Genomic DNA, 14,533 nt, shown 5'->3' with positions numbered 1-14,533 from the left:
ATCACAGTACGGTTGAAATATATATGGCAAATAGAAATCCTATATGGATGGTGTTAAGAGATAGATGGAATGTATTGAATAGAGTTGAAGGATGGGACTAATAACAAATAACAACAAATAATAACAAAGATAGCTAATAATGTAAGCATACTGTGTCCATAATAAGTATATAGGTTGTATGTTGGGAACTTTTGGGAAAGAGCACAGTTAGAAAGTTATGGCATATAGAAGCAAACCGGATGGACATCATGAAAATGATCGGAGAGGTTGAGAGTAGAAGAAGTTCTGGAGCAAAAAAATAAATATATATATATAAAATAGAATTATTGTAAAATTAACTCTGTCCATAAGGTGTAGATAGTAGGTATAGACCGGAAGTAGAGGGCTGGGCATTGTTGTTCACTAATTTACTCCAAGTAGGGAAAGGATGGTGGGGTTGAAAAGTAATAAAGGGGAGTATATATATAAAAAAAAAGATTTAAAAAAACATGGGGGATTGGAAGTGATGCAGACAATTACATTGATAGAAGATACAATCGATCTGCAATATTAAGCTGATCCATTAAAAAAAATAAAAAATAAAAATACAAAAAACAAAAAAACAAAACAAAAGGAAAACAAAAAAAAAGAACCCTTAAGAGAATGAAAACATATTTCCAGTAGTATTGTTAGTTAGTCAATACTGGGGCCCTGCACAAAAAATGTCACAGGAACTCATAAAAAGTAAAACTGTCCAAAATTAAGTTATGTATATGGCTCTAATTTTGACATTTTCCTGTCCATCATATTCAAGATTTGGAGAGCTGCCTTTCCTGTCTGTTCAAACTTTGATAATCTTTTACCTTCTGATTTACCAACAGATTGAGAATGGGAAGACTGCGGCTACAGATATTGTTTATGGTGGTAACGATCACCATTTTGTTTTTGTCAGTAAGTTCTAAAGCACTTTTTATATTCTTGATCTTATAAATGATTATAAGACATATAAATACAAGTACTGTAAGATGCTTGAAATCATTAAAAAGCTTAGGCTCCATTAAGGTCTAATCTAATTTAAAATGCCATTTTAATTTGCCTTTGTTCAGTCAGATTACTTTTTATTGCTCAGGTTTTGGTCAAAATAATGATTCATGGAATTATTAGTTATTGATCATTCAAAGAGTTACTTGTTAACTTGACAGCCTGTTCCCCAGCTTTACACTGCTACATTCAATGTTTCTCCAAGATGAAATTATACACCGGGAGGCAATTTAGCAGTGGCGGTATTTTGTCCACAAGAGGATCGTTGAGCATGCAGTTCAACATTTGCATCTTTTGGACAAACATCAAATATAGCAGAGTTCATGAGATCATATTTTAAATGTAATAAGGGCTACCATGTCTTTCTATTTCAGGTGTGTCGAGACAACCATTGCCAATTGAATATTCTTTCACATTACCTTAAAGTCAACCACACTACCTTTACCACTGACACTCCATATGTTACCACTCATACCCCATATATTACCATTCAAACTCCACATGTTGATATTTGTAATGGAATCACCAACAGGACATTTACGCCAACCAATGACTCCTTAATAAGTACAGAGGAATGGGAATCTCTGGTCACAAAGCTACAATGGTCATTACCGCCTGTTGACCTCTTATCCACAGATGAGGCCACAAACCCCACTAAGTGCTCATTCTCTGTTGTCAACCCCAATTCAAACCACACAGTTGGAGGGTTTATAGATGTCATTTTGATAGCTAGAGATACTAAAAACAGGATCAAAACCTATGGAGGGGACTTTTTTCAGGCCAAGTTGTTTAACGCAGAACTTAAGGCCAGTACTTATGGAGCTGTAACAGACCACTTTAATGGCACCTACACTGCCCGCCTGGCCCTGCTTTGGCCCGGACCTGCCAAGGTGTCCATCCGCCTAGTGCACTCCAGTGAGGCCGTGCAGGTACTGTGCAGGCAAAGGGAACAGGACCCAGATAAGGTCTACTTCCAAGGCTACTTTGAGGAGGGTGGCAAGCAGGAAACAGTGATGTGCAATGCCCAGAGAAGTCCTAGGCTGGTGGGGAACAGCTCGCAGTGTTGCTGTGAGTACAGAGAGCCAGTCACCGGAGAGTCCTGGTTCTGTCGTCGGCCATCTTCCCTGCCCTGCCATGCTTTGACCTACCACAGCATGGGTGGTTACCAGGCAGTACTCTCCAAGTTGGAGACAACTCTTCTTAAGAGGTAGATATCTTTCAATCGGGTGTCAAATATGCAGCTTGGGGGTCATTGTTTACCCACCATCTGATTTAATGTAGCCCCTCTTGTTATCCAAACACAATCCTATCCTATTATTTGAAAATATTTTATGTTGGGGAAAGAGGAACTCACATAACATTGGTGAAATGACAATTCATGCTGTTCAGGAAAATAAAGTAAATTGCTGTAGACCCAATGTTAGCAGATATGTGTACAAACCATGACTGCACTGCATCCTGTTCCATCACTTAATGGTAGTGTCTCCAAATTATTGATTGTTGTTCTTCACACTAAAATAATATTTCATTTTTTGCAGATTCACAAACATTATTGTACCATATGATAATTCAGTTGTACATGTCCAGCAACAGGGCAATGAAACCCGTAAGTCCCTACAACATATTCCCCCTTCCCCTCCTGTTACTGTAATACCATTACACAGAATACAGCAGTACCTTGGGTTACTGTAATACCATTACACAGAATACAGCAGTTCCTTGGGTTACTGTGATACCATTACACAGAATACAGCAGTACCTTGGGTTATTGTAATACCATTACACAGAATACAGCAGTACCTTGGGTTACTGTAATACCATTACACAGAATACAGCAGTTCCTTGGGTTACTGTAATACCATTACACAGAATACAGCAGTACCTTGGGTTACTGTAATACCATTACACAGAATACAGCAGTTCCTTGGGTTATTGTAATACCACTACACAGAATACAGCAGTACCTTGCATTACTGTAATACCATTACACAGAATACAGCAGTTCCTTGGGTTATTGTAATACCACTACACAGAATACAGCAGTACCTTGCATTACTGTAATACCATTACACAGAATACAGCTGTTCCTTGGGTTATTGTAATACCAATACACAGAATACAGCAGTACCTTGCTACCTACATAAGTCACAATCTTTAAACAAGTCATATCCTTTGTTATCTGGTTTAAACCTGGCTTGTTATCAACTTGCAAACTGGTGTCATTATCACAAATCAGCGTCCTCTACCTCGACTAACCTGTATCCCCGTACATTGACTCGGTACCCCCTGTATATTTGATTTTTTACTTTATTTTATTTAGTAAATATTTTCTTAACTTTTTCATGCATTGTTGGTTAAGGGCTTGTAAGTAAGCATTTCACGGTATTCGGCGCGTGAAAATAACATTTTATTTCATGCTAGCAATGCAGATTCGGCTCAGATGATCTAACAATGATTTTTCTCTCTCTAGGTCCAAACACAAAATGCAGTCCTGGTTTGCACACCCCAGTACCGTCTGGATTCTACCTCCAGGATCGCTGGACGTCCATGGTGTGTGACTCAAAATCATTTCCCTCAGCTAAACTGATATCTGGATGCCTGAAGGACAAACAGATCCTTATGATGGGTGACTCCACTCTCCGTCAATGGTTGGAGTACCTGGAGAACACTGTGCCAACACTGAAACGCCTGAACCTTCACACATCAAGCAAATCGGGCCCCTTTGAGGCAGTCGACACCCAGTCCAACACCCGTATCATCTGGCGGGCCCATGGGATACCTATACGGACGAGCAAGACCCCCTGGGCTGACCTCCACTACATCGCCAGGGAGGTGGAGGGTATGGCAGGGGGTGCACACTCTGTAGTCGTCTTCACCATCTGGGCTCATTTCACCACGTACCCACTGGCTGTGTATGCACACCGTCTGGTCGTCATCCGTAGGGCTGTGGCGTCGCTGCTAAGACGATCTCCCACTACTCTGGTAGTGATCAAATCAGCCAACACGGGCTACAAGGATGTGTACGGCAGCGACTGGCTCTCCTGGCAGCTCGACGTGGCTCTAAGGGAAATATTCAGGGCCTTGCCCGTGGTCCTCATTGACGTTTGGCAGATGACCTCCTGCCACTATTCTCCGGATAACATTCACCCGCCCCCCGTGGTGATCCAAAATGAAGTGGACCTCTTCCTGTCCTTTGTTTGTCCGCAGTGAGAAAAGAGAAGCATTCAAAAGGGATTGCCTGTAAAATCAACTGCATAGAACATGGTGGTTGTCAAACTATTGCCTGCTTTCAGCTCTGCACTGATTCTTCTGTCATGCATAAAATATAGTTAAGCAATGATTCATTTAAAGAACTTGTGGGCTGTTTTAGAGCAAATTGTCTTTTTTTTTTATGCATTAATTAACAACAGTCTATGACAGGGGTGTCAAACGTACGGCCCGCGGGCCGGATCAGGCCCGCAAACGGGTTTAATCCGGCCCGCGAGATGATTTTTAAAAAATGAAGAAAAATAAAAAATAAAAAAAATATTGTAAAGTATAAAAATACGCTGCAATTCTTCAATAAAATAAACTGCTGTTCCAATTGCGTCCACTGGATGGCGCAATAGCAATTGTGTTAAGCAAGCAAACTGTTTATACCGGGGCAGAGCAAGTAGGTCAAGCACGTGCAGCCAATGAGCTACTTTGTTTTGCCCGCGATATTTATTACGGCTTCTACTTTTAACATTATGTGCTTTGGCACCCTCATTGCCCCAATATGTCTCTGTCAAAAAAGAGAAAAGTGGACGCAGAGTGCAGAGTGTTCCAAGAAAAATTGTCATCCTATTTAATCACGTAATTGAATGGGAAAGCTGTATGTTTGGTGTGTTCAGAGCATGTTGCAGTGCTGAAAGAATATAACCTTCGTCGCCACTATGTGAGTCTTCATGCCGACAAATATGACAACTTTCAAGGACAGCGGAGATGAGAGAAGGTGAATGAACTGTTGGCGGGTCTGAAGAAACAGCAGTCTGTGTTTACTCACAGCCGAGACATCAGTGACGCTGCAGTGAAAGCTAGCTACCTCATTGCTAATGAAATCGCAGTGGCTTCAAAACCATTTAGTGAGGGTGAATTTGTAAAAACATGCATGATGAAGGCAGCGGAGATTGTGTGCCCTGAAAAGCGGCAGGCTTTTGCAAATATCAGCCTGACAAGAAACACAGTTGCAGACAGGATTTCCGATCTTTCAGTGGATTTGGACAGCCAGTTGAAGCAAAAAGTAAAGTCATTTATTGCGTTTTCGGTTGCAATTGATGAAAGTACGGACATTACAGATGTTGCACAACTGGCCATTTTCATCCGCGGAGTTGATGACACATTGACCGTCACCAAGGAGTTCGTGGAGTTGGTGCCGATGACAGATACAACGACAGCAGCTGATATTTTTACCGCACTCGTCGGCGCGCTGGACAGGGTCGGAGTGGACTGGTCCCGCGCTGTCAGCCTGGCTACAGATGGTGCGCCCTCAATGATCGGGATAAAAGCAGCCGTTGTGACAAAGTTCAGAGAGAAAGTGCAATCTGCAAATGGAGGACGTGATTTTTGGACTTTTCACTGTATTTTGCACCAGGAGGCTTTGTGTTGCAAGTCATTAAAGATGGATAACGTCATGAAGGTGGTCATCCAAACTGTTAATTTCATCCGATCCAGAAGCCTGAATCACTGTCAGTTTGACAGCCTTCTCAGAGAGAAAGACCACATCTATGGCCTGCCATACCACACTGAGGTAAGATGGTTAAGCCGAGGTGCTGTGCTGAGGCGTTTCTTTGATTTACGAGAAGAAATTGAACAGTTCATGGAAGAAAAGGGCAAACCAGTGTTAGAATTTCATTCCGCAGAATGGATGCAGGACCTTGCATTTATGGTGGATGTTACAGAGCACCTGAATATCTTGAACAAACAGCTGCAAGGGCGCAACAAAGTTGTCACGCAGAATTATGACAGCATACGTTCTTTCAAGTTGAAGCTGTCATTGTGGGAGACGCAACTTGCCGGTGGTGATGCAGCTCACTTCCCCTGTCTGAAAAATGTGTGCGCGACCCAACATGTGGCAGACATGAAGCGGTTCAAAGATAAAATAACGGGACTGTTACGGGAGTTTGAGCAACGCTTTCAGATTTATGTTTATATCTTTTTATGTTGATGTGCTATTGTTTTTAATTGATTTTATTTTATTTGTATATTTAACATATTCTTGACTCTGTGGTTCTTGCACTTGTTTGGGGAACAGGATTTCATTATTTTTATCTACATTTCTGCCTGAGAAATGACACCCTGATATAGTTCTGTGATCTGTGATATACTTCTGTGAATCACTGAGGCAAAGTGTGTTTGTGTGTTCTTCGTCCTCAGAACTTTCAAATAACTTGAGGTGTTTTATGATTAATAGTGATGTTGTGCTTTTGGACACTGTCCTCAGGCTCCAGCTTTATGTTTATATGTTTTTATGTTGATGTGCTATTGTTTTTAATTGATTTTATTTTATTTGTATATTTAACCTATTCTTGACTCTGTGGTTCTTGCACTTGTTTGGGGAACAGGATTTCATTATTTTTATCTACATTTCTGCCTGAGAAATGACACCCTGATATAGTTCTGTGATCTGTGAAACAGTTCTGTTAATCACTGAGGCATTGTGTGTTTGTGTGTTCTTTTTCTTTCTAATTTTCAAATAAACTTGACGTGTTTTATGATTAATAGTGATGTTGTGCTTGTACTATTTTGGACACACTGTCCTCAGGCTCCAGCTTTATGTTGTGTGTTGATCGTATTAAAACAAAGAAAACAATCTGAAGTTGTTGTTTTTAAGTTATATATACCATGATTTTTCCGGTCCGGCCCACTTGGGAATAGATTTTCCTCCATGTGGCTCCTGAGCTAAAATGAGTTTGACACCCCTGGTTTAGTTTATTGTGTGGCTCTGCTCATGTCCGCGTTCTGGAACTGTCCGCGTCCCATACAGAACTGTCCGCGTCCCCGTACAGAACTGTCCGCGTTCCCGTACAGAACTGTCCGCGTCCACGAAAGGGTTTGGCGCCAAGCATATTGTCCAGTTGCGCGCAGAGTGGTCTGAGGTGATGTTGGGGAATAACGACGGAGTTCGATACAGTGTTGAGACGCCGAAATTTATTGTTCAATTAGCTTTTTTTGCGTAATGGTCAGTGACAGTATGAGTGTAGCCAGATCCTTTTCACTCGTAGCCAGATCCTTTTCACTCGCTATCCTTGTTTCATCTTGTGGTTCACCGGATTCGTCATCATCCTCGAGGGACAGACGAACGACCTGCTAGCTAGCCAAGCTAGTCGGTACAGCTAGCTAAGCTAGCTACTCTACCAGCAGCATCCTAGTTATCCTAGCTACCACTACATCATCACCGGCTGCCTGCATTTCTTGTGGACCGATGGAGCTCCCGGGTTGTTTCTTCCACCTGTTAAATACGGTGGAGGGCTTCTCCCTCTCTCGTTGACAGATGCTGGCTACCTACCATCCCTCTGTCCGGTTCTCCTCTCTTCACTAGATGGACGGTAACTTTAGTGTTTAACCCCTCTGTGTCCAAGGACTGAACTTTTTGAATATTATTTTCGGGGCGCCTCAAGTAAAATTTTTTACAAAGTTTATTTCTGATAAAATTAGTTCATTGCATCCGCCATGGAGCCCAGTTACATAATATTACCTTCTGTCCCTGGTTATGAAGTAATCGCGAAAAAAACAGGCCTTATGTTTGGGCATTTTTCACCCTGCCAGCTCCTATTAGTTCTACTGTTTGTTTACCTCAGGTAACTTATTATTATTAACAAGGTTACGGTTACTTGGTGAGCGCGCTCAATGTTAACCTGAGTATTTGTTTTAAGAAAAAAGTGTACAATCTAAACAAAACGCATGTCCCTGTCCTCTTTTTCAAGATGTGGCAGATTTAAACAGCCAGAAGACATTTTTTAAATTAAGAAATAACCATTTTTCTGATTACTTGTTGTTTCTAAATGGCTGCTGGGTAATTTGATATGCATCGAAATCTTCGTTCATAGGCATCAAATTGAGCGAATGCTGCGCAGGTTCACTGAGTTGCAAACCAAATGGGTATAATGGGGTGATTGTTGTCTAATTGGGTGGTCTAGCTAATGGATTTGTAGATCTGACACAGTTGCTACCTCAGATTATGAGCCTAGCAAGTGTCATATAGCTCAGTTGGTACAGCATGGCGCTTGCAACGCCAGGGTTGTGGGTTCGTTTCCCACGGGGGGCCAGTATGAAAATGTATGCACTCACTAACTGTAAGTCGCTCTGGATAAGAGCGTCTGCTAAATATGTAAAATGTAAATGTAAAAAATGTCATGAATGAGTTATGTAGTACCCACAGATGGCCAAAGGGAGGCGCAAGAGTGCTATAAACCCATACAGTTTTTTGCCATAAAAACCCTAAACCTAACAATCAATCAAATGTATTTATAAAGCCCTTTTTACACCAGCAGATGTCACAAAGTGCTATACAGAAACTCTTACCCTACTTATAACCTATTATAGTCGTAACCCCTAATTCTAGGGTAGGGTAGCCTAGAACACTTTTAGAAACTATTTTAGTAATAATATTATCTTAGTAAATACAATTATAGTATTAAATAGCGTTTTGATTATTTTGTTGTTATTTTATTATATGTATAATAGCAAGACTGAACACTTGATAAATAAGACACATTTGTTTTATTTTTCAAATGTGGTTTGAATTGGGTGACCTAGTAACCTCTGTGTGAAAGTCCAGCAATTGGCGTGGGGCAGGTTTGAGACTGATCTAATACACTTTATTTCTCAGCTGCCTCACCAATGTATGTACGTGAATTAATAACTTTTAATAGCTGAATATTTCCAATAGATGGCAGCATAACACCACGAAGCATCAGTTATAGGCTACAAGCAGCAATATGATTGACATAAAATAGCATGCAACCAAATTCTAAATGTCCCATGATTTTCTAAAATGGTCACTCATTACTTTAATTAGCTATATATCTCGTATTAGGCCTGTGATGCTTTTGGAAGAGCAATAAAAATAGTGACTATAGCAGGTGTTGAACCCCTGGTAAATAATCACTAGTCAGATGCTCCAACCTCAACTCTAATATACATGCATTTTTAAATATCTAATATTGCGATTAAACAACCTCGGAATAGAAAAGACAAGAGTGCGTCTTCCAGACCACCAATAAATTACATAATGCAACCCTCGCGGTTAGCAAATGTACCTCAACATGCCCCTCGCTTGTGCTAGAAGGCAGAGTGCTCGCTGCTGGTTGATGAATCTGACAATGAATGTACTAGGAAAATACATTTTTCTCGACCAGAGGTGACTAAATTAATGTTCAGGCTTATTGATAATCATTATAGTAATGAAGTATGATTTCAAAACATGAGTATAAAAACAGGTAATAATAAACATGAATCATCATTATATTATTTCACAGTAATCTGTTAAATGCTTTTTCAGTCGTTCCTCTTGCGTTAACAGTGTGGAAAGGGACAGTAAAAAGCGTGTGCAGGAGTTTTCCTGTGAGGGGGAGTGGTGGTGTATCCAGGGAGAAAACTAAACTAATCTTCTGAAATGTCATTCATGGTCTTATGCTGCCATCTATTGGAATTATTTAGCAACTGCAGTAGTACTGAATAAAGTATATCCTTACTAAAGTAGTAATTACTCAGAATTGCAAAATATGACATTTTCTAGTTCATTTTACCACTTACAACCATAAAATAACCATTTATAGTATAACAAACAATGAAACTGACATAAACCAAAAACACCATACATTTAGTTAACTATATATATTTAAAAAACTATTTATTTAGATGGGTGACATTATCTGCCAAAGTAATACCACTGTAGATAAAGAAGAGCTCTCCAGTAGGTGAACCAAAACATTCAAAGACCATTTTCTCAAAATTGAGGTTACAAGTTTATCATCTTTCAAAGCAGAATTACTTTCCCATTGTTCCTAAACTGTAGTGTATGATATACCTTTTTCTAGCTGAGTCTCTACTTTTATCCAATGTAAAAAAAAATAAAAAATAAACATTTCAGATTTTACTACATAACATCAAATCGAGCCGGTCGACCACATTTGACTGTGTAAAACCTAGCAGTACTACTTATTTCTCTGAGAGTGAGGCAGATATATAGCATTTTGCAAAAAAACATGATTATTTGTCTCTCTGAAATGAAACCATCAAGTGATAGATTTTAAACAAATACATGTCTTTCATTGAACAATCACATGCCATGATTAGATAGTGAAAAAACACACCAATCTCTTTCATAATTTCTTCAAACAATAAAATCTAATTCACCAACATTTCTGAAAATGGATATATAGCGTTTTTGAATGAAACTCTTGTTTCCCCATCTGAGCTCAGAGTAGATGAGAGATGTAATGTTTGTCTCTGTTGTGTTGAAGCCCAATCAAGCAGGAGAGACCAGCCTCCCCTGTACCCAGCTGTGTGTCCATGAAGAGTGACCGGTCTATGGATCGTCCTATAGACTTTAGAGAGGGAGACTGTTCTACTGAACAAAGGTAAGAAGAACTCATGGGTCATGGTCAGTGAGTTAAACAACACTGTCTCTAGTCATTTCTCCTCTCCCATTTTACCATTTCTTTTTGTTGTTTTCATAATCCATAGGCTAATACTTTTTTCAATGTTCATAGTCCTAAAACAATATTAAACAAACAAAACATTCCCTCCCTGTGTGTGTGTGTGTGTGTGTGTGTGTGTGTGTGTGTGTGTGTGTGTGTGTGTGTGTGTGTGTGTGTATGTGTGTGTGTGTGTACTCCCTGGATGAGGAGATGTAATCTCATCTTTTGTCCACAGAAACCAACAGGAGATATCAGAGTCAGAGATTCTCAGTGGTCAGTCTTCCCAGAGTCATCAAACAGATGAGAAGCAGGAGAGCAGTGCCAGAGAGGGGGCTCTGAAGATCACACTGCACGTCCTGAGGAAAATGAACCAGAAGGAGCTTGCTGACACACTGGAGAAAAGTAAGAGCTGTCTGCCTCATGTTGAATGCTGTTTTAGAACATTTAAAAGCTGTAGCTAAAGTACAGCTAAAGTAGCTGTGTAACTAAATGATATTGTAGCAGCCTTAACACAACACCTAGTGACCTCATCAAGTAGCAGAAGAATGTGTTGTGTTGTGTTGAGAGAGAGAGAGAGAGAGAGAGAGAGAGAGAGAGAGAGAGAGAGAGAGAGAGAGAGAGAGAGAGAGAGAGAGAATACCAATAATAATATAATCAGTCACACCAGTCTGTAATGCATTATGAAAACATTTACAGATTTATACAGTCAGTTAAGAGAATAAATGATTATAATTAAAACTTTATAAGACAGTCTTACAATACTGTAGGCATTAAAACAGATGTAATATTAATATCCTCTGTGTTATTTCTTCATTCAGAAGAGCTTGCTGTGATTTGCCAACGTGAACTCAAATCTAATCTAAAGAAGAAGTTTCAATGTGTATTTGAGGGGATCGCTAAACAAGGAAACCCAACACTTCTCAATAAGATCTACACAGAGCTCTACATCACAGAGGGTGGAACAGGAGAGGTCAATAATGAACATGAGCTGAGACAGATTGAGACAACAACCAGGAAACAAGCAAGACCAGAGACTGCAATCAAATGTAACGACATCTTCAAACCCTTAACTGGACAAGAAAAACTTATCAGAACTGTGCTGACAAAGGGAGTCGCTGGCATTGGAAAAACAGTCTCTGTGCAGAAGTTCATTCTGGACTGGGCTGAAGGAAAAGCAAATCAGGATGTCCAATTTGTATTTTCATTCCCTTTTCGGGAGCTGAATTTGATGAAAAAGGAAAAACACACTTTGATTGAACTTCTCAATCACTTCTCAATGGAAACCAAAGAATCAAGAATCTCCAACTACGACAAGTACAAAATTCTGTTCATCTTTGATGGTCTGGATGAGTGCCGACTGCCCCTAGCCTTCCAGAAGAACAAGATCTGTTGTGACGTCACAGAGTCAACCTCAGTGGATGTTCTGCTGACAAATCTCATCAAGGGAAATCTGCTTCCCTCTGCTCTCCTCTGGATAACTACCCGACCTGCAGCAGCCAATAAGATCCCTTCAGGGTGTGTTGACCAGGTGACAGAGGTACGAGGGTTCAATGACCCACAGAAGGAGGAGTACTTCAGGAAGAGATTCAGTGATGAGGACCTGGCCAGCAGAATCATCTCACACATAAAGACATCAAGGAGCCTCCACATCATGTGCCACATTCCAGTCTTCTGTTGGATTTCTGCAACAGTCCTTGAGCACATGTTGAGTACAGACAAGACAGAAGAGATGCCAAAGACTCTGACTGAGATGTACTCACACCTTGTGTACTCCTGAGTGGCGCAGTGGTCTAAGGCATTGCATCGCAGTGCAACTGTGCCACTAGAGATCCTGGTTCGAATCCAGGCTCTGTCGCAGCCGGCCGCGACCGGGAGACTCATTGGCGGTGCACAATTGGCCCAGCGTCGTCTAGGGTAGGGGAGGGAATGGCCGGCAGGGATGTAGCTCAGTTGATAGAGCATGGCGTTTGCAACGCCAGGGTTGTGGGTTCGATTCCCACGGGGGGCCAGTATTAAAAAATATATATGTATTCACTAACTGTAAGTCGCTCTGGATAAGAGCGTCTGCTAAATGACTAAAATGTAAATGTAAGAATGAAAAGTATCTTGGGAAAGAAGAGACAGGTCCACACTGGAATAAAGAGAGCGTTCTGTCACTGGGAAAACTGGCTTTTCAACAGCTTGTGAAGGGCAATCTGATTTTCTATGAAGAAGACCTGAAAGAGGCTGGCATTGATGTCAATGAAGCCTCAGTGTACTCAGGATTGTGCACACAGCTCTTTAAAGAGGAATGTGTGCTCTACCAGGACAAGGTGTACTGCTTCGTGCATCTGAGCATTCAGGAGTTTCTGGCTGCTGTATATGTGTTCCTCTCATTCATCAACAACAATGATAATCTAATGGAAGTTACTGAAGTTACTGTCTACAAGAGTGCTGTGGATAAAGCCTTACAAAGTGAGACAGGAAACCTGGACCTGTTCCTCCGCTTCCTTCTGGGCCTCTCACTGGAGTCCAATCAGAAGCACTTACGAGGTCTACTGACAAAGACAAGAAGCAGCTCACAGAGCCATAGAGAAACAGTCAAGTACATCAAGGAGAAGATCAGGAAGAATCCCTCTCCAGAGAGGTGCATCAATCTGTTCCACTGTCTGAATGAACTGAATGACCATTCTCTAGTGGAGGAGATCCAAAGCTACCTGAGCTCAGGAAGTCTCTCAGAAGCCAAACTGTCACCTGCACAGTGGTCAGCTCTGGTCTTTGTGTTGCTGACTTCAGAAAAGGAGCTGGATGTGTTTGACCTGAAGAAATACTCCAGATCAGAGGAAGGTCTTCTGAGGCTGCTGCTAGTGGTCAAAGCCTCCAGAGCTGCTCTGTGAGTACATACAATGACATTTAAGTACTAATCATCAGGAAGAAATATTCAGTTTAGAGAAATATATGTATTATAATATGTATATAATATATAATATTAAATAGAAAAACGTACTGAATCAGTGCATTGGTGTTCACATTAGTATAACAATATGACCATACAATTCTAGGAGACGGAAGATGAATCTATATGTTGTTTAAGAGAATAAACCAAATGCATCTGCCATTGTCCTTCTACACTACTGGTGTTAAATTAACAGTGTGTTTGTGAAATCATGATGATCTCTCTGTCAGGCTGTCAGGCTGTGGAGTCACAGAGAAAGGCTGTGCTTCTCTGGTCTCAGCTCTGAAGTCAAACCCCTCACACCTGAGAGAGCTGGATCTGAGTAACAATGACCTGAAGGATTCAGGAGTGAAGCTGCTCTCTGCTGGACTGGGGAATTTCCACTGTAAACTGGAGACTCTGAGGTCAGTATTCCTGTAGTTGGTCAACAAGTGATAACTGTTCACCAGATCCACATGTGTTTACCAGGCACACATAGTCCACACCATATGTGTTTGGACAGTGAAGCTTACAGTTTTACATTTGGTGCTATGCTCCAGCATTTTGGATTTGAGATAGAATGTTTCATATAAGGCAACAGTACAGAATGTCACCTTTTATTTGATGTTAATGGTGAGAGGTTACTATGTTTTGTTGTAGCCTCTGTAACTTTCTCACTCATTATTATTCATGATTCATTCATGATATTTCTCAATCTTGGCATCATCAGGATTACTTTAGTAGTGTTTAGAAACATGTTATCTACTCACTTAGACAGAAAATGACTAAACTCCAAAGAATAGCAGTGTGGTTTTAATATGATTTGACTCTTTGCAGGCTGTAAGGCTGTCTAGTCACAGAGGAAGGCTGTGCTTCTCTGGTCTCAGCTCTGAAGTCAAACCCCTCACACCTGAGAGAGCTGGATCTGAGTAACAAT

General features: G+C 40.7%; 2 protein-coding genes across 2 annotated transcripts; both read left to right on the top strand.

The window, feature by feature from the left end:
• Nucleotides 1–766: 766 nt before the first annotated feature.
• Nucleotides 767–4,425, top strand: LOC311121549 (NXPE family member 3-like). Its single transcript, XM_084196026.1, has 4 exons — nt 767–930; nt 1,395–2,227; nt 2,559–2,626; nt 3,491–4,425. Exons 1-4 carry the CDS (start codon nt 868–870, stop codon nt 4,228–4,230), a joined length of 1,704 nt encoding a protein of 567 aa, XP_084052152.1. The 5' UTR covers nt 767–867; the 3' UTR covers nt 4,231–4,425.
• Nucleotides 4,426–10,554: 6,129 nt separating this feature from the next.
• LOC311121541 (NLR family CARD domain-containing protein 3-like) lies at nt 10,555–14,037 on the top strand (the record flags this gene model as incomplete). Its single annotated transcript, XM_084196022.1, has 5 exons — nt 10,555–10,568; nt 10,918–11,084; nt 11,501–12,438; nt 12,782–13,554; nt 13,848–14,037. The coding sequence occupies 5 exons, from the start codon at nt 10,555–10,557 to the stop codon at nt 14,035–14,037; spliced, it is 2,082 nt and encodes a 693-aa protein (XP_084052148.1).
• Nucleotides 14,038–14,533: the final 496 nt, after the last annotated feature.

Source organism: Coregonus lavaretus, assembly GCF_964263955.1.
Source record: "Coregonus lavaretus genome assembly, contig: HAP1_SCAFFOLD_483, whole genome shotgun sequence".
In the NCBI taxonomy this organism is placed as follows: domain Eukaryota; kingdom Metazoa; phylum Chordata; class Actinopteri; order Salmoniformes; family Salmonidae; genus Coregonus; species Coregonus lavaretus.
This window is presented reverse-complemented; position numbering and strand designations above follow the sequence as displayed.

Coding starts and splice junctions, on each gene's coding strand:
- LOC311121549 (XM_084196026.1), top strand. CDS start 868: ATGGGAAGACTGCGGCTACAGATATTGTTTATGGTGGTAACGATCACC. Junction 931..1,394: donor TCACCATTTTGTTTTTGTCA/GTAAGTTCTAAA, acceptor TTTCTATTTCAG/GTGTGTCGAGACAACCATTG. Junction 2,228..2,558: donor GAGACAACTCTTCTTAAGAG/GTAGATATCTTT, acceptor CATTTTTTGCAG/ATTCACAAACATTATTGTAC.